Raw genomic sequence first — 22,585 nt, forward strand, 5'->3', positions numbered from 1 at the left:
GTACACTCTAAAAAATGCTGGGTTGTTTCAACCCAACTTTGGGTCAAATATGGACTAACCCAACCATTGGGTTAAATTACATTTTTAACCCAAAAGTTGGGTTAGTCCATATTTGACCTAAAGTTGGGTTGAAACAACCCAGCATTTTTTAGAGTGTATCACTCTAAAAAATGCTGGGTTAAATATAACAACCCAATCAAATCAAAACAACCCAACCGCTGGTTCAAAACAACCCAATAGCTGGGTTTGTCCTTTTTTAACCCAGCACTGGGCTATATTTAACCCAGCATTTTTTAGAGTAAGAGCATATAGACCAGCAGCAAATCAGTTTCAAAAGTACATTTAAATTCTTGTCACATTTAAGATTTCATAGATCTGATCACATGACAAACTGATAGAAAACACAAAATATTGTCAAGATTGAATTTCTTTTTTTTTAGAGTTACGCTCTAAAAAATGCTGGGTTAAATACAACCCAGTGCTGGGTAAAATCGGGACAAACCCAGCAATTGGGCTGTTTTGACCCAGCGGTTGGGTTAAATGTTTAACCCAACCTTCTGGGTAGTAACCCAACCGCTGGGTCAAAACAACCCAATTGCTGGGTTTGTCCCATTTTACCCAGCACTGGGTTGTATTTAACCCAGCATTTTTTAGTGTATTAGGCTACATAACACTTGTAAAAAAAAAAATAATAATAATAATAAATATATTCAACAAAAAATAAGACTCAAAGTACCAAATAACAAATGGACATTTAAAATTGAGGCCATTTTCTCCCACATTTATTCACTGAGCAGCAAATGTTCAAAAAATAAAGCAACAATGCTGTATTTCTAGTGTTTCATAATAGTAGTGCTAAAGCTGTAGTGTCTTCTATTATTATTTGTTTAAACAGTCATACAAAGTGCATTATAGATACGATTAAGTCATTTACACGCTCACAGAAAAAGGCATATCAATTTGAAAATTACAGTGCTAGACATAAGTAAATAAAATGTATTATTTCAGCAAAAGCATGTCGGTAAACACATCACAGGCTCAAGGATATGTACAAAACACAACATTCACATACATTAGCTGCACTTTATATAGTGAATATTCTCAGAAATAAGCACATCAGTCAGAGAAACACAATTGTGATGCACATATAATGTATACAGTACATAACATTTCTGATATGGTGAGTTCTTGGTCATTCATGGGTGTAGAACTTTTTAGAGGCAAATAACATATATGCATATATGACACATTTCTCATCAATGTTAATAGCATTATACCAACTCCAACTCCATCTCTTCACTCATCAAAGGAGACTCAACTGACTCTTTAGGTATGTTTTGACTGGAATCTATAAGAAAGCACAGAATAATCACCGAAGATGTGAAGAGATAATGTTGTTGCCCTACTACACAAAAAACATAACAGGTAAAAATTCATAAAGTGCATCTTAATGATGATATATACTAGCCAATCTGAGCTACTCACCAAAGACAGAAACATTGAATTTTCGGTATAGTTCCACTTTTCCATTGGTGGCAATCTGTAGTTGATAATCTCCAGAATCTGTGGTTCTGGTGTTTGTGATAGTCAGAGATCCAGTCTTACAGTCCAGCTCCAGTCTGTTTCTGAACCTCTCATCAGCACCATCGTAAGTCTTCTGACAGATCTTATTGGCTGCTCTGCTGATTTTTGCTATGACGCTGCCTCCAAACTTCCACTCTATCACATCATCTCTCTTTAGTTCAGTACGATCAGTGTTGAGAGTGACAGGCTCTCCCTCTATCACTGATTTTGGCATTGATTCTGTTTTATCAACAAACATTGGTCAAACAAAGACAGAATTCAAATAAACAACATTGTCAATAAGAAATAAAGAAAGGTCCATTTACACTATTATAGATTAATTATGTTCACACTTAAGCACAGGAAGCTGAGTATTATCTGAAGGAAACACTCACCCGGTTCCTGCGCCCCTGTAGATTGACAGCAGTTATATGACCTCAGCTTCCTGAACAAAACTAGGAATGAAGGTAAAACCACATAACCCCTCTTAAATGCATCTATTTTCCATCACTTGAGTATTTTTTACAATGAGATTCTTTTGTACTAACCTATTATTATAATAATTACACCTAAAGAAACACCTAATAAAATTTGTTGAAAAGATTTGCATTTCTGTTACTTACAGTTCCTGTTGCGCCAGTTTTTAAAGCCCGTAGCCAAACACCAAACCGCCACCATCAACAAAAGCACTATAGCGATTGACATCCAAACTACATGCGAGTGGGATTTCGTGACGGCTAAAAAAATGATCGGAAATTAGCACAGTGTTGGGAAACTACCTCACATATTGGCACAAATAAAATGAGAATCTTAGGCTAACTGCATCTCATTTAAATACATTTACACTATATAGTAAAATAATTCTAAAAAAAACATTCTAATATATAACTTAATATAAAATCAAAGTGCAGTTTAAAATTGCCTCTGATACTCACCACTAACAGTAACGTTGAATCTCCTGTATTTGGTCCCAGTGTTGTTATTAATCTGTAGTATATAAAACCCAGAGTGTTCAGGTCTGATGTTTGTGATGGTAAGAGATCCGGTCAGTTTGTCCATTTTCAGTCTATTATTAAACATCTCACTGTAACCAGCATCTGATGAGACCTCACGGGTTTCTCCATCAATTTTAGCGATGGCAGTCACATCACTTTGACACGGGACATGATGAAGTGGATTATATTTGCATCCGACTGTGGCTCGTCCAAACTTCCACAACATCAGATCATCTTTCTGTACTTTAAAATCAGTATTTAGAGTGACAGATTCTCCCTCCTTTGCAGACACAGGCTTTAATTTATCTGCATCTGGATCAAACACACCTGGAAGAGTTTCACGGATGATTATTTGCACCACAACTACACCAAATTAATTTATATAGAATGGGTCATAAAAACCGACATGAAAACAATACATTTAAAAGGGATTTTAAATACTAAATACTAGTCTAAACTTTACAAAGACAAACATATATTTATGTTTAAAAAATGATCAGAGGAACAATTAGTAACTACTTCAAAATTTTCACATTAATGTTTTAGACAACCAGTATTGTAATTAATAAAGGTACAAAAGTTCAATATACAAAACACATGTGACAACTTTCCTCAGATTTATTTGCATAATATATAGGAACCAGACCACCTCACTACAATGTGGTCTAAAAAAAACAAACAAACTGTGGGATTCTTACTATGGGAGTGGGCTGGCAGGTCACATGACAACAAAGAGAGAGAGTTTGAAGGCCAAACAGAGGGAATGAACTGCACAAACCTAGGGACCCATTTCAAGAAAGGCTGATCGTGATGGGACCTTCTTTCACGGATTAAATCTTCACTACAAGGATAGAGTTTCAATGTAATGAAAAAATCCAGGTGAGATCTATCTGTTTGCTTAAACCCAAAGCTTCCCTTCATTGTTTGCTGCTGTTATTTATGCTTTAAATGTTTTTTTGTTGTTGTTGTTATCAGTTTCTAGTCATGTTGTGATTCTCATTTTTAAAAATTCTCAGCTGTCTGGGTATGATTTTTGTCGACACATATTATGAATAAATGGTGTTTTAATCTGTGTTTTTTCACTTTCAATTTAATGCTATTTATTTGCATGTAAAACCTAACATTGACCATTTCACAACTGTAAATTAATTGTGTGTTAATGTGTTAATTCCACAACTAGTTCAGATTTCTGCTGAATATAATCATCAATGCACTACTCACCAATTACAGTCACATTGAATCTCCTGTTTGAGGAGCCGCTCGTGCTGATCATGTCCACTTTATAAAATCCGGAGTGGTTAGTTCTGATGTTCCTAATGGTCAGAGATCCAGATTCAGTGTTTAACTCCAGTCTATCTCTAAATCTCCCATCATTACCATCTTTTGTCAAGAACGTCTGGGAAGCCTTGTTGAACTGAGCTATGAGAGTGTTTTCAAACTTCCACAGTATTGTGTCATATTTTTGTATTTGATTTAGACAAGTGTGTAGAGTGACAGAATCTCCCTCCATCACTGATATCGACTTCACGCCATCTGTCTCAAAACCAAACACACCTAGAAAACAAATACACAATTAATTTATAACATATAACTCCTATTGCACATAGATTATAATCACTGAATTGTCTCGAACTAAATGTCATATACTCAAATAAGCCTATGTAAAACTAACTTAAACATACATAGTAAATAAACAATAAATAAAACAGTACAGAATCCAAATTTGACCAAAAAGGCTACGTAAATAAGTAACACAGTTATAAACCATTGTATTTGTTGTAGCTAGGTAAAGAAGATACAGAAAATAGTATTTTTTTATGTTAATAAAGTAGGCAAATAAAAGTGTGTTTGCACACACAACAAATATTCGCTCAATAAAGGCCCTGTTTAATGGTTTATGCAAATACAGCGACAATGCAAAAACCCCACATCAACGACGTCACGACGCTGAAACGTAAACATACGCAAACTACGTACACAAAGCACATGCGGTAGATCTGGAAAATATATCTATTGTGTCGATGCATTTATGGAATACTCCCTCCAAAAACAAAGCATTTTAAGGTGTATACACGACTTACTACCGCTATAAAATAGTTCCAAACATATTTTAAATGTCAACAAATGCACCCCACTTCCTGTTTCCATTGCATGAAACGAAAGTGACCAAAAATGAACAGAATTCCACGACTTACCGTCAGCGAAAAATAAGAATAAAACGAGGACAACTAGATTTTTCATATTTCTGAACATCTTAGTAAAATATGAGTTTACTACAGCGATTATTTAAATAAATCTGATAAGACTGGCCGTTTGATTATGGGTGGTTTCCTAGCCACTGCCAAACTGACAGAGAATTACAAGCTAAAACCCCAACTGAAGACCGATACCGAAATTCATAAATGATTTTTTCATAACGATGTCTGTGCTGAAAGAAAAACCAGTGCGTTTGCTTTTTGATGGGGAAAACGCTGAAAAACACCTGCTGTAGGCAGCAGCATGTTCTGTTATAGGTTAGTTTACAGCGCCTTCTAGCGACTGGCTCTATTAAATCTGGTAAAGGTGGTTTTAGATCTAGGCTACCTTCACCAGTCGTCTTCTAAGAGTTATTCAGTCATGTGTGAATACAACAACAGGAACCGGACCATCGACCACCTAAGTACCACTTCCTCTTGTACCTACCTTTGACCAACAGATGTTTCCATTGTTTGTTCAGAAAATGACAGTTTTTTTTTTTTTTTTTTCAAATTTATGTTCTGAGACTTTTAAACTTTTAGAAAACATTAAACTAGATCATGTTAATGAATTAACTTTTTTTTTTCAATATCTGACACCACTGAAATCATGTTAATTGGATGCTATAAAAATTCCAGAGAAAAATTGTGATTAATGTTGCCGCATACATGTTCCTTCTTTATTATTCCAGATATTTCCCAATATACAAAAAGGCATCAAGATTTTCAATTACAACCTAGCAGCCTAACAACATAAAAAGGTAATTCAATTAATTATTACAATAAGTGCAATAACTTTGGAATTCATATTACTTATGAATCGCAATGATTTAAAAAAAAGCTTGAATTTCACAATAATAATCATTAAAAAAAGAAATATGTGGGCCTACATAACAGGAGGCATTCAACACCCAAATCACCGTTCACAAGAGGAAAGTGAACAACAGTTTATCATAATCTGTCCCCATGTAAACACAGTATCAGAGTAACAGTAAAATGTAGATCTTAAAAACATAAAAAAAAAAAAAGAGGCACAAAGTTTCCATAACACTATGGAGAAAAATGCATTTGCAGATTTTAACCACAAAACAGGCTCATCCCTTAAGTTGTTTGCACATGAAGAAAACATCTATCACACAATCTCCTTTAAAGCATGAATCAATCACTAAGGAAAATTGTATTATTTTTTTTTAAATGACACCTGCAGATGTCAGGTGATCTAAAGAATTTGCACCTAAAACTTTTAAAGCTGCAGTCAGCGGTCCCACCATGCAGCCACCATGATTATATATATGTATCAATAACAGGTACAATATCTTATAATTATACGCAAAAAAAGAAGTTTACCATAAAGTAATAGGATCATTGATCAGCATGTAGTGCAAACTGTTCCAACGAATGTACAACATATGTAAGCATATTCTCCATTCTCTATCACAACTGGGCAGCACACAGGTTGATTTCATCCACAGCTTATGTTACAGAAGCACTGAACTATTGCTGTCCTTTCAATGGATCCTGTACCCCATTTCCTTTATCTTCACCTGAAAGTAAGCACAGAAAGAGTAATAAAAGACAGTATAAAGTGTATTGGCACAAGTGAAGGTAAACCTTCTGGCTAAAATGTGAAATTGAACCCAGATCTCAAAATCATTGAAGTATTCTTCTGCTGTCATTTAGTGAAATACTATAAATATTGTCTGAACAATCACTGATGTCATTAAACAATGCAGCAAATCATTAAGTTCAACATAACATTTCAAAATTCTGCATTAAAAATGCTTACTTTGGTTAATACTGGCCATGCATGCAAAGTTAATACTGGCCTTGTCGACTTCGTTTCCGACAGCAAATCCCAACCACCACCAAGATCAGTGCAATAACACACACGCATATCAGCACTATAATGCCTATGGACAACCCAGATTCTGTAATGGACAAAGAGAGACAGTCAGTTTTAAAATAAATCCAGTGACAAGCATCTTGCGTTTATATGAATCTTCAATCAGTTACACAGTTCAGGGTTTCTCCATGCAAGTTATTACTTACAAACATTAAAATGACTAGCACAAACAACACTTTGAGAACGTTGATCTACTCACCATCGACCGTAAGACGAAACTTCCTGTGTTTGGTCGGTATGTTTGTACCTTGCACCTGTAGCTTATAAAGTCCAGAGTCTGTGGTTCTGGTGTTTGTGATGGTCAGAGATCCGGTCTGATCCAGCTGCAGTCTGTCTCTGAATCTCTCATCAGTTTCATTATATGAGGGGTTTTTACTGTTTTGTTTGTTGATTTGAGCTATGGGAGTCTCTCCGTCTTCGAACTTCCATTCTATCACATCATAAATGTGTATATCAGCAATATTATGCTGTAAAATGGCAGACTCTCCCGCCGTTACTGAAACTTTTGTAGGAATCGCATCTGAAATACATGTAGAATAATGCACATAAATAACTGATGTTAATGATTGTGTTCTGACAATAATTCTAATATATATATATATATATATATATATAATATAAAAAACACATATTCAAAAAATACTCAACAAATAAAATATTATTTACAAACGAATAATACATCGACATATTTATTTCAACATTGGCATTAAATATCTGTAATATGACAAAGCACAAATATAGACAATATTTCCTATATATATATATATACACACACACACACACACATACGTATATATATATATATGTGTTAAATTAAAAGAAACATTCTGTATGACCCAAACACTGCAATTCATTTAGAAAAATTAAGTATTAAAATATGTTCCTCTTTGTCATAAAAGAGTGCTTACCAAGGACAGTAACACTAAATCTCCTGTATGTTGTGTGAGTGATATTGGTGATGTTCACTTCATAAAACCCAGAGTGTGTGGTTCTGGTGTTTCTGATGGTGAGGTCGCCAGTTTGATCGTTTATTTGTAGTTTGTCTTTGAATCTTGCATCATCAGTGTCATATAATAAGGGATTATTGGCCTTGATTGTAGCTATGACATCAGATCCAAACTTCCACACTATCTTATCATCTTTCTGTAGTTTGGTAATACACTTGGTGTCTAGAACGACAGGATCTCCTTCCATCAATTCACGTATCTCCACTGGATCTGTCTCAACACCAAACACACCTGGAGAACAACCAGAAACAAAGAAAACACCTGTATAACAATAATATTCTTCAGCTGAGATCATAAGCGTCACACCATCTGCAACAGTTTACAAGTATTTTTCTACGCAGAACTCTAAATAAGCCCCACATTTAGAAGAAAAAATCTAGTATATTACTAAATATACACTGATAGCTCTAAAAAATAAATATGAATGTAAATATAAACATGCACAAAAATATAGAATACACAACACGTTAAATATGTTTAAACAAAACATTGTCATTTAATGTACATCCACATGCATCTGTAGCCTACCTTAAATATAAAAAAAGAGAAAAATAAGCCATTTAATATTTTAAATATTTTGCATATATGCACAAATATACATTCTGTATCAGTGAAAATCATATTATGTGTTATTTTACTTCAATTGCGTGTTATATGGGAAATAAATTATGGTCAGACTACTGTTTTTATAGTAATATAATACGCTATATTTACAAAGCATTTCAGAAATCTGGTAAGGCATGTGCAAGGCAGGATCTAAATCCAAAAAAACAAAAACAAAAACCGTCTCATTCCAAATAAACAAGTAGTTCCATCCTTGAGTTTGAAATGAAATCTCGCGAGAGGGCGGACGAGCAGAATGCGGAAACTGGTGTGCGATTGTCTGGCTGCGATATTAAAATTGAAACTGGATGATACAGTAGCGCTTTATAACATATAGAGACGACGATCTTGTTCTTCCGTTTAATTAAATATTAAGATATTTACGTTATTTGTTGGTTTTGTTGAGCCATTTAGGCGGATTAAAACAGCTGTAATGGATTTATTTTTTAAATAAAAAAATGTTGATAGAGATCTATACGCGTTTAGAAACTATCGAGGACCGAAGCGGTGGATAATTTATTATAACGACATACATTGTGACGGGCAGTCAACAAATTAAGGGTAAGGCAAATATTTTTTTCTATACAAAGAAGCTGTTTAGTGTTTTGTATGTGTGCTACACACCACGGAGGAAATTCCTCGTATAATGCCATACGTTTAGATAGAGATCTGTCACCGGACAAAAACGGTGGATGGTGAATTCACTGAGAAACTTTTGGTAAAGAATCAAACTGCCGGTAGTATTTGAACCATACGCTATATATTACCTTGACAAAATCAACATTGTACACTTATGTCAAACCATTTCTCAGACAGAGACGTTATTTTTCTCGATACGCTGACATTCTTGCTCCTAGAGCGGACTTGACGCCCTTTGGGCGGTAAATATTGTTTTCGATACAGGTGAAGACAGGACCGTGTTCCACCAGGGGGCGATTTACGGCTCAGTATAACGATTTCTATTGAGCAACACACACATCTCTGGAGGGTTTGGGCCTCATTTAAGACATTTGAACATCCAAACGTATGATTATTTAAATCTACTAGCTACAAGAATAAAGCTCTAATAAAGACCCTGCACATGCGTCTATAAAATTATTCTTTAACATCTTCTTATCAGCTCTTCCATATCAGCGCTGAGAAAAGTAACAGGTGCCAGTTGACAATGCCGTCTAAAAGCCCTGAGAAGCGGTCTGGACAATAACTTACATGAATAATCACACTGAGAAGCTTAAACAGCAACTGAATTGACAAATGTAAGACTTATGAAATAGATAGGTCTACAATGTAGAGATAAAATTCTGTAAGCTATTGGTAAGTGGCACATAATGGAAAGTACCAACAAACAACACAAACGGACTATAATAAAAAGCTGAACAATGAGTTCATGAACCATGTTCGCATGACATTTCAATTGTAAATTTTGTAAAAAAAAAAATGTACATGCATGTGTTTTTCATGTTTATAGGTGATTTCAAGTGTCTTGCTGTGTGATATGCTGTACTAAAAAATATTTAAAAATGTAACATTTGTTCTTGTTCTTACATTACATTTAGTCATAGTGAATTTAAATTGAAAAACGAATTATTTAATGTATCCTCCAGACTGCACATGCAATACTTATACTATATATATATATATATATAATTAAAGTAAATAATTAATAGTCTAATAAAGTACAAAAAAAAAAAAAAAAAAACGTTTAATAGTAGTAATACAGATTTTAAAGCCATGTCAGCTTCTTTATGGCAAAAACAAAGTTGAAAACTGTTGTTTAAATTAGGCTACCTACTTTTTTTTAATGGAGTTTATTTAGCATGTCACAGTACAGGACATTTTGAAGCAGTTTTTCCAATAGTCAGACCAATACTTGGGTTTGTAATTTAATGCCCTGCTATCTATTTTCAAGAAGACAAACAGATTTAGTAACATTTTGTGTGTATTGATGCTAAATAGGGGTGAATAAATGACAAGATTAGGTTTTGGGGATCTATCCCTTTAAGTGTTTAGCTGTTTCCACACAAAAGCAGGTTGTTCAGCGTGCTGAGGCCTCTCCTCCACTGACTTTCATTCAAACAGAATGGCCTCTTGTCTTCGGTTACGTCTTTTTATGCTAACTTCCAATGCTCCCACTGGGGGAAGGGCTCTTGAAAAACACTCATAACTGCCAAGCTTCAAAATCCCTTTCTTCCTTCCTGATAGGATCCTGATTAACAACAAAGATTGGCCACTTAGAAATTAAACTTTTACATCATAGAAAATCCTAACCACATTGTTGAAAATAGACCACAATTACAATTATATTAATTGATGATAAAACTGTAAGAGGAAACTTAATAGATTTTGCATTGAGGACAGCAACTACACCATTTATCTCAATTCTTCACATCTAAAATTGTAGTAGTATTCCTGGTTAAAACATTGTTAAAGGGAAAGTTCACCTAAAATTTAAAATCTTTTTCTTTCTCACTCCTATGTCATTTAAAAACCTGTATGACATACGTTCATATTTAAAACTGTGTTTTATTCCTTTAAAATGCAAGTCAATAAGACCCAAAACAGCACAAATCTAGATGAAGGTTATTTAACAACATTTTTTTTTTTTTAGCTCAGCTGGCAGCATATGGCACTAGAATGTCAAGGTCATGGGTTCGACTCCCAGGGAACAAAAATATAAGCACAGCAATATGGCCCTAGACATGCAACAACTTGCAGTTGAGCTACAATACCTTTACATTTGCTCGAAGATTATCTTTCACAGTTTTTGTTGTATAAACAGTCTGTGATATTTTGATCTTGATGGTAAGGATAGTTGGTCAAAACATAAATCATCTACACAATAACTGCACTACCATACTAAATTGTTCTACATAAGAATAAGTTCTTTAAAAAGAAAATTGTTCAATTCAGGTACTCAAATGATTTTGTGATTAATTTGATAAACCACGCATAGATGATGCATTATTCATTTGGCGAATGCTTTTATCTAAACTGACTGGTGTTGCATTCAATGTATACATTTGATCATCTCATGCATTCTCTGGGAATCGAACCAATGACCATGGCGTTGTTTTAATAAACAAAAATTGGAGCTTTAAATCAGCACATTTATTTTTAGAAACACACATTTGATAGTATATCATAGATTGATAAAAGAGAAGTGCAGGCCTAAGAAAACATTGCAATCTTTTTCCAGTATCCACTAAGGAAGAAAACCACAGCAAAACATCACAAACTTCAAACTCACCACTCATTCCATTACAAACCAACAAAAGCTTTGAAAATTCCTTTGCAAAAGCATTCAGCAAGCTATAGCCTACTTCCCCTTTTTAACCAAAGCAAGGTATTTATAAAGTGCTGTGGATAAAATCAACCACAGCAAAGTGGAAATGATTAATATTTCTTCAATGCCCCCATTATTAATAACGCATCAAGGCGAAACGCGATGTTGCGTTGTGAAATGCTACTTAGCCTAATTCATAACCCCAAATCAACACAGAGTCAGTGTAGCGTGAATTAGCGCACCGTTTTCTATTCCATGTTAACTAAGATCATTTCAGATAAACAGTTTAAAAATAGTATAACTTGATTAGAAAAATTAATATGTGAACACACCTGAACAAAAAACACATCCGGTTTGATGCATAGATAACCTAATTTTCCTCTTTCGCCCCCTTGTGTATTGAGGTTGTCAGACCTTTGCACGAGCTCACTCGCATACCCTCGCAACAAATCGCATACTAGTTGTCATAGTGATTTATGATATCCTACTGGATGTTCACTGGTAGTACATTAATGTAAAGGCATTTGTGCGCGTTCGATTAAAAAAAAAATCTGTGAAAATCATCAGCACGGCATATGCTAATAATATAGGCTAACTTAGGCTATGTATTTAACCCGAAATATTCTTAACATAGACAATTATATTACATTTATAAATAATAATAATTTTTTAGTTATTGAATGAAAGTTTATTGACATTTTGCTTAGTATTAGTCCGCTATACATCACATAGAATTAGAATGAACAAGGCTAACGTTTGCTATATATTATCTTTTCATACAGATGCTTCAGCTTTAAATCTAGCTGTCCTATAGTACGACATAACAAAAATTCATGAAAAACTGGTTTGTGCAGCTAAACACGACGAACTGTACTGTACAATGAACTTGCGTAATATAGCCTACACGCAACATAAATAACGCACTACCATCATATGTAGTCCAATCATCGCGTTTATAATCTGTTTACAATTTATGATAGATACATTTGAGAAAACAAAGCAGGCAGGAATGGTAGGCTACATCATTGGCTACAACATGGCATAAAGCAAAAACAACTGATCTTTTAAAACAGCCATGACAGTCGTACAAAAAAAAAAGATTGCATCAACAAAATTAATTAGACCCCAAATCTTTAAATATTTGCAATACAGACGAAACTCGAATAAAGATTTGTGACGAATAAGCATACGGCCTATTGGCATCTCGGAATCCTGATTATTAAACAAAAATCGCACAGATTGCACGAATGGACACTGGAGAGACAATAATTAAATTGACCTAAGTAGCATAGGCTACCACACACAGTTCTCAAAGCCCCGACGTGAATTGGACATCAATCTCCAAAAGGCTGGTATTACCGCCGCAAGGCCTGAACTTGAAACCCAGTGGCGTCCGAGGATTTGTAAAGGTAAATAGCGCAGAATTCAGAACACACCCCATTTTTATTCTCTGCCTTGTATCCAAATAAAAAACAATCGCTATGAGCATGTTAAAAACCACAAGCAGTATGAAAATACGCGTATAAAAGCAAATACGCATTATTTCCGGTCCTATTAATTAAAACCGAAAGTGTTATAGCTACAAAAATAAAATTACTACTTACCGTTCACGAATAATAAGACAAGCAACATCAAATTCGCGATGCCCATACTGATTGTAGAGTTGTGAAATTTCTGGAGCTTAAAAAAGATGAAGATCGTAGCTAGAAATATCCATATAAATCTGTCGTGTTGTCGTTTCTCAGCCGCACCCAGCCAGATTGATAGCGATCATTACTAAAAAAACGGCTAAATAATGACTGAGACCATTTTGAATTTACTAAGATTAAATTCTAGTATTCTTTAAGATTTGAACGACGTGGAAAATGGTTTACGTTCCCTTAATGTTACAAATACAAGGGAGCGCACAACTAGCTCGAAATGGCTGATTCTTCCGTCTGGCAGGTAACGTGACGCGGGACGACACAGACTCATAACGCCACCTACCGTACAAAAAACATACACGCAAAACATACCAAATCGCCCCCAAAATACTTCTACACCTGTTCTGTCTGGACATGAGCGAACATAATTCTCAGTTGACTGTGAGAAATAATGTGAGAAAGCCTCAAGTTTTAATTGTAAACTCATAAGAAATCTATGCCATTTAGAATAAAAAAAGAGTATTGCTATTACTACTCCAGTTGTGCGCATACTCCTCAAACCAAACACTTTTTTAGCACTTGACTAGGATAGTATCTTCTAGTATTATTTAACACTGTTTGACCCTATAGATCAAGACATTTCTGAGCATACTTAAGAATCATATTGGCATTTGTGGACAGGTGGTTGCCTGCTTAAAATATTACCTGTCAGATAACTACCATGTTATTTTTTTGTAAATGAAGAGATGCCAAAAGTGACACAGGTAAAATGTGGTGTGCCACAGGGCTCAGTCTTAGGTCCTTTGTAGTTCTCCATTTACATGTTTCCTTCAACTGATATTTTTGGGATATTATTACATGGGTGAAATCCAGCTTTACACTTACACCTTCAAAACTGGTTTATTGCATTAAATTACTACATTTTGACTAAATTTTGATTAATTTACATCTAGTAAATAAAAGTAAATGTTAACTAAGCAGTGTTTGGTCTGACTGGACCTAATGTCCATATAAGTGCTTTCATACAGATATATTGCTATTCTATGAACTGTTCTCTCTCTGTTAATGAATAGAAAAGACAGTGTATGTATTCATAACATAAAGAATAGATTATTGTAATAAACTTGTCTGGTTGTCCCACTTTCCCAATAAAAAGAAATGCAGCCTGTTCTAAATTCTGCAACCAGAGTTTTGATCATTTCAGTCAATCAGTTATCATCTTCTCTACTATGGCTACCAAATTACATGTATATTACAAGTAAAACATTTAAACTATTAAATTCACCCGTTAACTCTACAAATGTATTAGTTGCAGGGAGATCCTAACTGCTTTTTCTGTCTCTCCTGTAGCCATGATCATCAAAGTTCCAGCAGCAGTTGACATGAGATGAGTGGAGACTGGACACGGAGAAACAAAGGCATTCATTAGTGTACGTGAATGTCTCAGCTTGGTCTATAAGAAACACTATGAAAACTCCACAAATCTACTTGTAATTGCCTAATATAAATAAATCATGTGAGGGAATCACTTATTTAGAATGATGTGTTTTGCAAGTGAATACTCCTGTTAAAAATGTAACCAAAATTGCAGTGACCTTGATTGACATTTTACACACAAATGCTTTCAGTTTAAATCATATAGAGTAAGTAAAGGAAAAACATATTCCAGAGACTTAATAAATATGTTAGTGAGGAATTTCACTCAAATGTAGAACAGAATATTTGTAGATCCAAACTAAATGCTTATGTGTTTTGTCTCTGCTAATGTTATTTGTGACCATGTGTTGAAAGATTCTTTTGATTCTTTTATTTTGAGTTTATATTTGGTCACTGATGTAGTAGTGCTTTCTATTGTGGTGTTAAAGGAAAATAAAATTAATTTGATAAATCCTGCACTTTTCCTGTTTGAAGTCTTTTTAATCTATAGTATGTTTCTGTCTTGTAACAGATGACACATAATTCAGTTTTTTATTGAACTGCCATCTGTTCATATAAAACATTTTCTGATGTAACTGAAATGGTTGCATGGAAGAAATTGAACTTTTACAAAATAATTTTGTAAGTGAATTATCAAAAACTTTTGATTACAGTTTTTTTTTTGGGTGCAAGTATTGGAACTGCTGGCATATATCTAATAAAGGGGGAAAATTGTGATTTAAGCATACCTAACTAAAAACTTGAGTTTGCAATTTAGGTCGAGCAAGACTGAAATATAACGGGTAAATAAATTTATCATACATTCTGAAGACATTTTTTATTTTGAATGAATTCGCTGGATATTACAGTTAAACTGAAAAAACAAATCAAGTTTGTTTTATTTATATAGCACTTTTTATATTAAGTGCTGTCAGTCAATGTCAGTCAAACATGTTTTTCATACAATATAAAGTATTTCTCATGACACAATTTTTTTAAATATATTTTAAAATGTTATTATGAACCAATAAAAACAATTTCTTCTTGGTATAAAAACTTTACATTAAAAAGTGGAAAAAAACAGACATATATACATTACAACAAAAAGTACCTAATATAACCACCAGATGGCAATATGACAAGTTAGGAAACACTTAAAAAGTGTACATTACAGCATTGGTTTTCATGTTTTGATTACTGTGGATTTTTATAATTCTGTATGTATGATTGACAGCATGCAAGCTGTCAAATGATTCTGAGATGCATTTAACCTGGAATATTCCTTATTTATATTCCTAAAAAGAATAAAGAACAGAGCAACATTATCGCCCCCTAGTGACCTGCTGCAACATCATCATATTCATCTGCATGCGGTGTCTGCTCTCTCCTCTTCTGATAAGATCTTCTTGATCTAATGTCATAAACCAGCACAGCAACAGTAGCCAGACCCACCAGAACAGAGCCAGCCAATCGGATCACAGTTTCAGTAAAACCACAACAGTGGACGCGGCCTGAGGAAAGACAAAAACACCACTAAAAAAAATTAAAGTTCGTGTACATTTCTAACATCACAGTTTATGTACCTGGACATGGCTGACAGAGCTGATCGATGTTCAGATGTTGAGTCTGGTTAGTGATGGGATTGTTGAGCACACAGCTGTAGGTGTTTTTCTCCTGATATTCCACCTCTAGAGGTAGAGAGAGACTGATGCGGAGATCAGACTCACTGATGCTAGACAATAAACTGTTTCCTCTGTACCAGGAGAGAGTCACATGACTCACATTCACCACTGAACATAAAAATGAACAATTCTGGTGTGAAGCTGATGAAGAACATGTTGGAGAGTCTCTGGTGATGACAGGAATCGGCAGAGGAACTGGAGAACATAAGAGAACACAGAGAAGCTATATGAACAATATAGTTTACAATGAATCTATTTAGATGTTCACAGACTGTCTTTTTTACGTGGTCTAAATTTGTGATGTGGAGATTCAAACTGATAAGTGTGACCGCCAGTGTGCAGTTTACCATTGATTGCCATCTCACCTACTCAAATCACGCAATGCTAACAAATCTTATACGCTAGAATTAGATATAAAATATGGAAAAATGCAAAATAATTTGAAAAATGTCTACATTGCATACTTAATAATCTCTAATATCAACATTGACGTGCCTGGACATGGCCAACAAAGTTCACTAATGTCCAGATGTGTGGTCTGGTTGCTGATGGGGTTGTTCAACACACAACTATAGTTGTTTTTATCCTGATTTTCCACCTCCAGAGGTAGAGAGAGACTGATGCTGAGATCCGACTCAATGATGCTGGACAATAAACTGTTTCCTTTGTACCAGGAGAGAGTCACATGACCCACATTCACCACTGAACACACCAATGAACAATATGATGATGATGATGAAGAAGAACATTGTGAAGAGTCTCTGGTGATGACAGGAATGGGAAGACGAGCTGGAAAATGATATGAAATGACCAATTAGAATAAGTTTACTGAAAAAAAAAAGTTTTATATTAGAGTATTGAGAATTATTTAGTAAACACAATATTAAAGAACGAACAACACTGCTTCTTTACTCACCATAGACAGAAACTGTGAATGTTTTGTATGAGACTGTATTACTTATGATCTCTAGTTTATAGAGTCCAGCATGTTCAGGTCTGATGTTTTTAACGGTCAGCGATCCAGTGTCATAGTTCAGCACCAGTCTGTCTCTGAATCTCCCATCAGCGCCATCATAAACGTTGAAGACTCCAGCCTCCTTTTTGACTTGAGCAATGAGAACCTCTCGAGGTCCAAACATCCAAAGCAGATCTTCACCTCTCCGTATCTCAGTTTGTAGAGTGACAGAATCGCCCTCTGTTGCTGTTTTAATTTCACCGGGCTCAACACCAAACACACCTGGAGAACAATGGAACAGGAACTGCCACTCAATCACATATTATTTGGTCCAAAGTGTTTATTACCTGGTACAAGGTAGATCATCATGGACCAGAAACAAAACAGCTAAGATGCTTTTGTAAAATGGTAGCTGGTCAACTAACTAATGACCCCCCAAAAGGCAAAAGGGAGTAATTCTTGATTTTATATTGGACTGGTTTATCTCTAATATAACGAGCTGATGCCATAAAACATGCATAACTTACCAATCCGGCCTTCAAAATGCAAGCAGAACCAAACAAATGCATAAAAGATTTTCTTTGACTGAGCCATCACTTAACGTTTCTGGGAGGAAAAAACAAATCCCTTAAGTAAAAACGAATTTCCTAAAACTTTGCTGAGGAGCGTTCCCGTGCGGTTATGAAGATATTTAACCAATTATAGCCTATTTTAAAAACGAACGGGAATTTGTAGCTTCGTGGTCTGTAAAGAAATAACACACGACGCAACTTTCAGTCAGATGATCTGAACTTCTCCGCGCGCCGCCAGAGTGTGCACGCGCGTCTGTGAACGCGCTTGATTGTCAGCGAACGCCTTTGTGTCTTTCAGTTATGTTATGCACCGGGTTTAATTTATATATGAATGTAATTAATTTTATTTTATGACTGAACACAAACTATTTTCATTCAACTTAATATATAATTAATTAATTTATTATATAACCTGTTTTTATTATTTAATATTAACCAAGACAGGACATCTCAGTTTTAAAAGTACGATAGGTTCTGGCTTAAAAAGTAATTTCAAGGCATCATAGATATCAAGGCTTACCATGAAGCCATGGTTTCGGTTTTCTTGAGAATAAGGATTCCACCGATTTTTTTTTCTTCTCTTCACATTCTTCACGTTCAGTTTAGAGTCAAAACGAAACCTGACGTGGCCTGATTCCTTTAGGTCTGGAAAGAAATGTGGTTTTGGTCTGATAGATGGACAAACGTCTTGTGGTGAGATTCTTATGCATGTCGGTGAGGGGCTTCTTCCTGTCCTGCTAACTTGAACCTCACTGACTGTTTTCCTTTTTACATAAATATGTGTTAAACGGGTCAAAGACAAATCAGGATGCCCAAGATGTTTATACAATCTTGTATAATGATTAATGAATTTAGATGTGTAAAATGGGATTAGATGTGTAAAATGTGTAATGAGGAAAGAGCAAAGATTCAACATGTATGACAAACAGAATTTAACATAATTCAGTAAAAGCTAAAGAAATGTTTGAATTTGTCCCAGACTCTGGCAGACAATAACAAGATATGTTGTTATACAAAAAAAAAAAAAAAAAAACAGGAAGCGGGTTCTAGGGGTGATTTCAAAAATAGTTTTGAAAAAAAACAAACAAAAAAAACAAACAAACATGAATTTCAAGTTTCTTGGGGTTGTACAAGTTGGCATGTGAATCTAAACTATTCTTGTCATGTTGTAGGAATGTTGAATTATTTATTAAAATTATTTTATTTGAGACTTATTGACCTTTACACATAGTCATGAGGGCCTACGGGGTCCTATCTGTGAAGTCATTTCCTGTTATGGTTTTCTTGTCACATCACAAAAAAAAAAAAAGCTTTCTACAAGTTGTTTATACCACAATATCTTTGATTTAGTGGATAAATATTACTTTTATACAATGTATAAATAATAAAACACAAAGAAACAACCAAACGCTTTCTACAAGTTGTTTATACCACAATATCTTTGATTTAGTGGATAAATATTAATTTTATACAATGTATAAATAATAAAACACAAAGAAACAACCAAACAGATTTATAGATGTTACATTTATAGTGTTCTCTATAGACCGCAAAATATTGCATGCTAGAAAAGCACCCGTCAGAACTGTATAACATGCTGTTTTAGAGTTGCATGATGGGACCAAGAGTCATGGGTTTACAGCTTGTCCCACCAGCATGTTTCCAGCAAGAAATCTGTGTTTGCCTAGTTAGCTATAGCCATAACTGCACAGTTAGGATGCATAACACATCCTTCTTTATTGAGTTTTTTCTTTATTAGTGGACCATGCTTCCAGTAATGTGAGGATGTTGTCTGCTATTCAGTATTGTGCTGTTAACGCTGTGTAGTAGAACGGACGAGCAGTTCTGATGGCTCTCATTATTCAATGACATTACTGGAGCTCCACCTAGTGGCTGTAAATAGTAAAAGAAAAGAATCTATCTGAACACTGAACACACTGACCTCATCTGACGAACGGCCAAACCGCATAGAAAAAGTGAAAACTGGCAAACCTGTCCAGTAGTGTAGCCTACCATATTTCATTAGGATTGAGTGGTCTTAACATGCCAATAGAAGGCAACAAATTACCAGTAGAGACCCATAAAATCAATGCAATTACCATTATAATCAAGAAAAACAATTAGATTTTATTTATTTATTTATTTTTTTGTTAAATGTCCAATTCACGGAAACATTAACCCCAATCTCCTAGCACACTGCCATTGAGTATGCTGCAGTTCTGCTGTCTGCTATAACAAATGGCATTGCTGGAGCTCCGCCTAGTGGCTGTAAGTAGGCAGAGATAATAGGTAGGCTACACTAGTATACGGTTCAGAATTCTGCATAAGTTTTCTTCATTCCTATTAATCAGATCTGTTTCCTTTAAAATAAATTAAACTGCGTTGGACTGCTAGGAGGATTTGAAGTGGCACTTAAGTGTCTTTAATTCTGGTTCACAAACTCCTTCACAAACAATTTGTCAACCCTTCAGACTAAACCATATTGCTATACAGATAAGTGTCATCAGGGTTCACTTCTGCTAGTGTATTAGGCTACGTGAATTCAGTGAATCACTTATACAACTACTACATAATGAATTATATGTCTAATGATGTTATAAGAGTGGACAGTAGAACAGACAAAAACTTGAAAAACCGAATCTTCATTAAAATATACACTAATTTCCTCTGTGAGAGTCATTTCAAGGGTGCAACAGAAACGAGAGCTTATTAGATCATTTTATAAATGAATCAAAATCATATTCTGTGCAGATACAATCAATAAATGGCCAATGAATTAAACATAATCTGTTAAAAATAGCTGTAAAGGCATAGAAAATTAGTGATGCATGATTCATTTTTTGGATTATACCAGTAACCTTCAGCAAACATATCTTGAACTAAACCTTCTGCTCAGTTCATTCTGTTGGTCTGATTTTGCTCCATGGGTCTGAGAAAGATATTGAGTCTCTTCTGTCCTGTTCAGCTCACTTCTTGTACAGCAACAGCAGCCACGCCCACCAGAGCAGAGAGAGCCAATCGGATTACAGTTTCAGTAAACCCACAACAGTGGATGCAGTCTGAAATGAAAAAAAAAAGAAGCACTGCATCAGAATTGTGCATTTATTTCTCTTTCAAATAGACTTACTGCATCCACTTCAAAGGACTTTGAGCATCCACAAACTTTGCATATGTGACCCTGGACCACAAAACCAGTCTTAAGCCGCTGGGGTATATTTGTAGCAAAAGCCAAAAATACATTGTATGGGTCAAAATTATCGATTTTTTTATGCCAAAAATCATTAGGATATTAAGTAAAGATCATGTTCCATGAAGATATTTTGTAAATTTCCTACTGTAAATATATCAAAACTTAATTTTTGATTAGTAATATGCATTGCTAAGAACTTCATTTGGACAACTTTAAAGGTGATTTTCTCAATATTTTGATTTTTTTTTGCACCCTCAGATTCCAGATTTTCATAGTTGTATCTCGGCCAAATATTGTCCTATCCACCTAACCATACACCAATGGAAAGCTTATTTATTCAGCTTTCAGATGATGTATAAATCTCAATTTAGAAAAATGACTGTGACTTATGACTGGTTTTGTTGTCCAGGGTCACATATGTGCACATATGCACACTTTCCTTGCTTAGCTAAATAACATTAGCTAGGATTGCAAAACATAAGCGATTCTAGACCGTTTTTAGGACTCCCCGAGGAATCTGTGTGATTATGTGGTTCTTTCTCCATGATGTTTTTTGTTGTTGTTGTTGCCTTGAGTGCTAATGATCTCTAGAGCAGCATGAAATACCACCCCACCAGCCCCACCAAAAAAACAAACAAACACACTACACTTCTCTGTCACTCGTCTGCTGTCTGTTCTCTGTTCCTGTTAAATGATTGAAGAAAATGCACGCAAATGCACCCAACCCTCATATGCACAAACAGGTCATGCTCTATATCTCTAAATGAAATGCTGTCAATTCTCTCCGCACCCACAAGCAGTAACATGAATCAACACCATGTTTTGCCCAAAACTGATTCAGTTTCTCCCTAAACTAAAGACCCGTTCACACCAAGAACGGTAATAACGATAACTATATTTTTGTCCATACCAACGGGTGACAATGCTATGTTTATTCTAAGCACATGCTCCAGTTTTGTCGTCTGTCGCTTTTTAATGCTTGAGCTCTTTACAGTCGGGTTTATTCTGATTGGCTGTCAATGTTTTCATCATTCATCAGCTGGAAAAAAATTGTTCTGAAAATGACAGTTACCTTAACAGTGGATTTTAGCTTCTGTACTTTCACAAAGCTAATAGCCTATTATATTGACATACCTGAACACATTCAACAGAGTTCTGTGACATACCTGAACTCGACTGATGGAGTTCAGTAATGTTGGCATCCTTAGTCTGGTTTACAGTTTAATTGATCAGCTGGACGACACACAATTTGAGCCTGACGATCTTTCTGATGAAAAATAATTTTGTGGAGATTTGTGGATGACAAACGTCTCGGGTTACTTATGTAACCATGGTTCCCTGAGTAGGGAACGAGACACTGCGTCCTCTAGGGGTCGCTAGTGTTGCTTTCGTCAAATATCTATGACTAATGACTAAATATCATCGTCAACGAACCTTTATCACGTGACGAAAACGAGACGAAACGCAACGTAAATGCTGGTCATGTGACGATGACTATAATTAAATGTATAATGCAATATTGTTGACGAATAAAAACGA

General features: G+C 35.0%; 4 protein-coding genes across 6 annotated transcripts in view; 1 reads left to right on the plus strand and 3 right to left on the minus strand.

Moving 5' to 3' along the window:
• Window positions 1–770: 770 nt before the first annotated feature.
• Window positions 771–5,059, minus strand: LOC107667496 (uncharacterized). Of its 2 annotated transcripts, none has more exons than XM_016459170.1 (7): window positions 4,754–5,059; window positions 3,780–4,112; window positions 2,499–2,885; window positions 2,187–2,300; window positions 1,959–1,973; window positions 1,486–1,803; window positions 771–1,348 (listed from the first exon to the last, which is right to left on the minus strand). In XM_016459170.1, the coding sequence occupies exons 1-7, from the start codon at window positions 4,809–4,811 to the stop codon at window positions 1,272–1,274; spliced, it is 1,302 nt and encodes a 433-aa protein (XP_016314656.1). In that variant the 5' UTR covers window positions 4,812–5,059; the 3' UTR covers window positions 771–1,271. The 2 variants fall into 2 exon arrangements, with proteins under 2 accessions (XP_016314656.1, XP_016314655.1); XM_016459169.1 differs by having other exon boundaries at window positions 1,959–2,018.
• A 394-nt stretch (window positions 5,060–5,453) lies between these two features.
• On the minus strand, window positions 5,454–14,039 carry LOC107667500 (uncharacterized). 2 transcript variants are annotated; one of them, XM_016459173.1, is made up of 5 exons: window positions 13,193–14,039; window positions 7,604–7,933; window positions 6,895–7,215; window positions 6,619–6,720; window positions 5,454–6,336 (listed from the first exon to the last, which is right to left on the minus strand). In XM_016459173.1, exons 1-5 carry the CDS (start codon window positions 13,236–13,238, stop codon window positions 6,287–6,289), a joined length of 849 nt encoding a protein of 282 aa, XP_016314659.1. In that variant the 5' UTR covers window positions 13,239–14,039; the 3' UTR covers window positions 5,454–6,286. The 2 variants fall into 2 exon arrangements, with proteins under 2 accessions (XP_016314659.1, XP_016314660.1); XM_016459174.1 differs by having other exon boundaries at window positions 6,579–6,720; window positions 13,193–14,038.
• Window positions 14,040–15,746: 1,707 nt separating this feature from the next.
• On the minus strand, window positions 15,747–18,106 carry LOC107667497 (uncharacterized). The gene is made up of 5 exons (XM_016459171.1): window positions 17,812–18,106; window positions 17,246–17,566; window positions 16,825–17,118; window positions 16,231–16,524; window positions 15,747–16,158 (listed from the first exon to the last, which is right to left on the minus strand). Exons 1-5 carry the CDS (start codon window positions 17,876–17,878, stop codon window positions 15,980–15,982), a joined length of 1,155 nt encoding a protein of 384 aa, XP_016314657.1. The 5' UTR covers window positions 17,879–18,106; the 3' UTR covers window positions 15,747–15,979.
• Window positions 18,107–19,471: 1,365 nt separating this feature from the next.
• Window positions 19,472–22,585, plus strand: part of LOC107667487 (uncharacterized) — a 50,311-nt gene continuing 47,197 nt past the window's right edge. The window contains exons 1-2 of the mRNA XM_016459160.1: window positions 19,472–19,521; window positions 19,660–19,682. Of these exons, the coding sequence (XP_016314646.1) occupies window positions 19,472–19,521; window positions 19,660–19,682 (73 nt within the window). The remainder of the gene's footprint in view (window positions 19,522–19,659; window positions 19,683–22,585) is intronic.

This window comes from Sinocyclocheilus anshuiensis, unplaced genomic scaffold (assembly GCF_001515605.1).
Source record: "Sinocyclocheilus anshuiensis isolate Anshui unplaced genomic scaffold, SAMN03320099.WGS_v1.1 scaffold1779, whole genome shotgun sequence".
Classification (NCBI taxonomy): Eukaryota; Metazoa; Chordata; class Actinopteri; order Cypriniformes; family Cyprinidae; genus Sinocyclocheilus; species Sinocyclocheilus anshuiensis.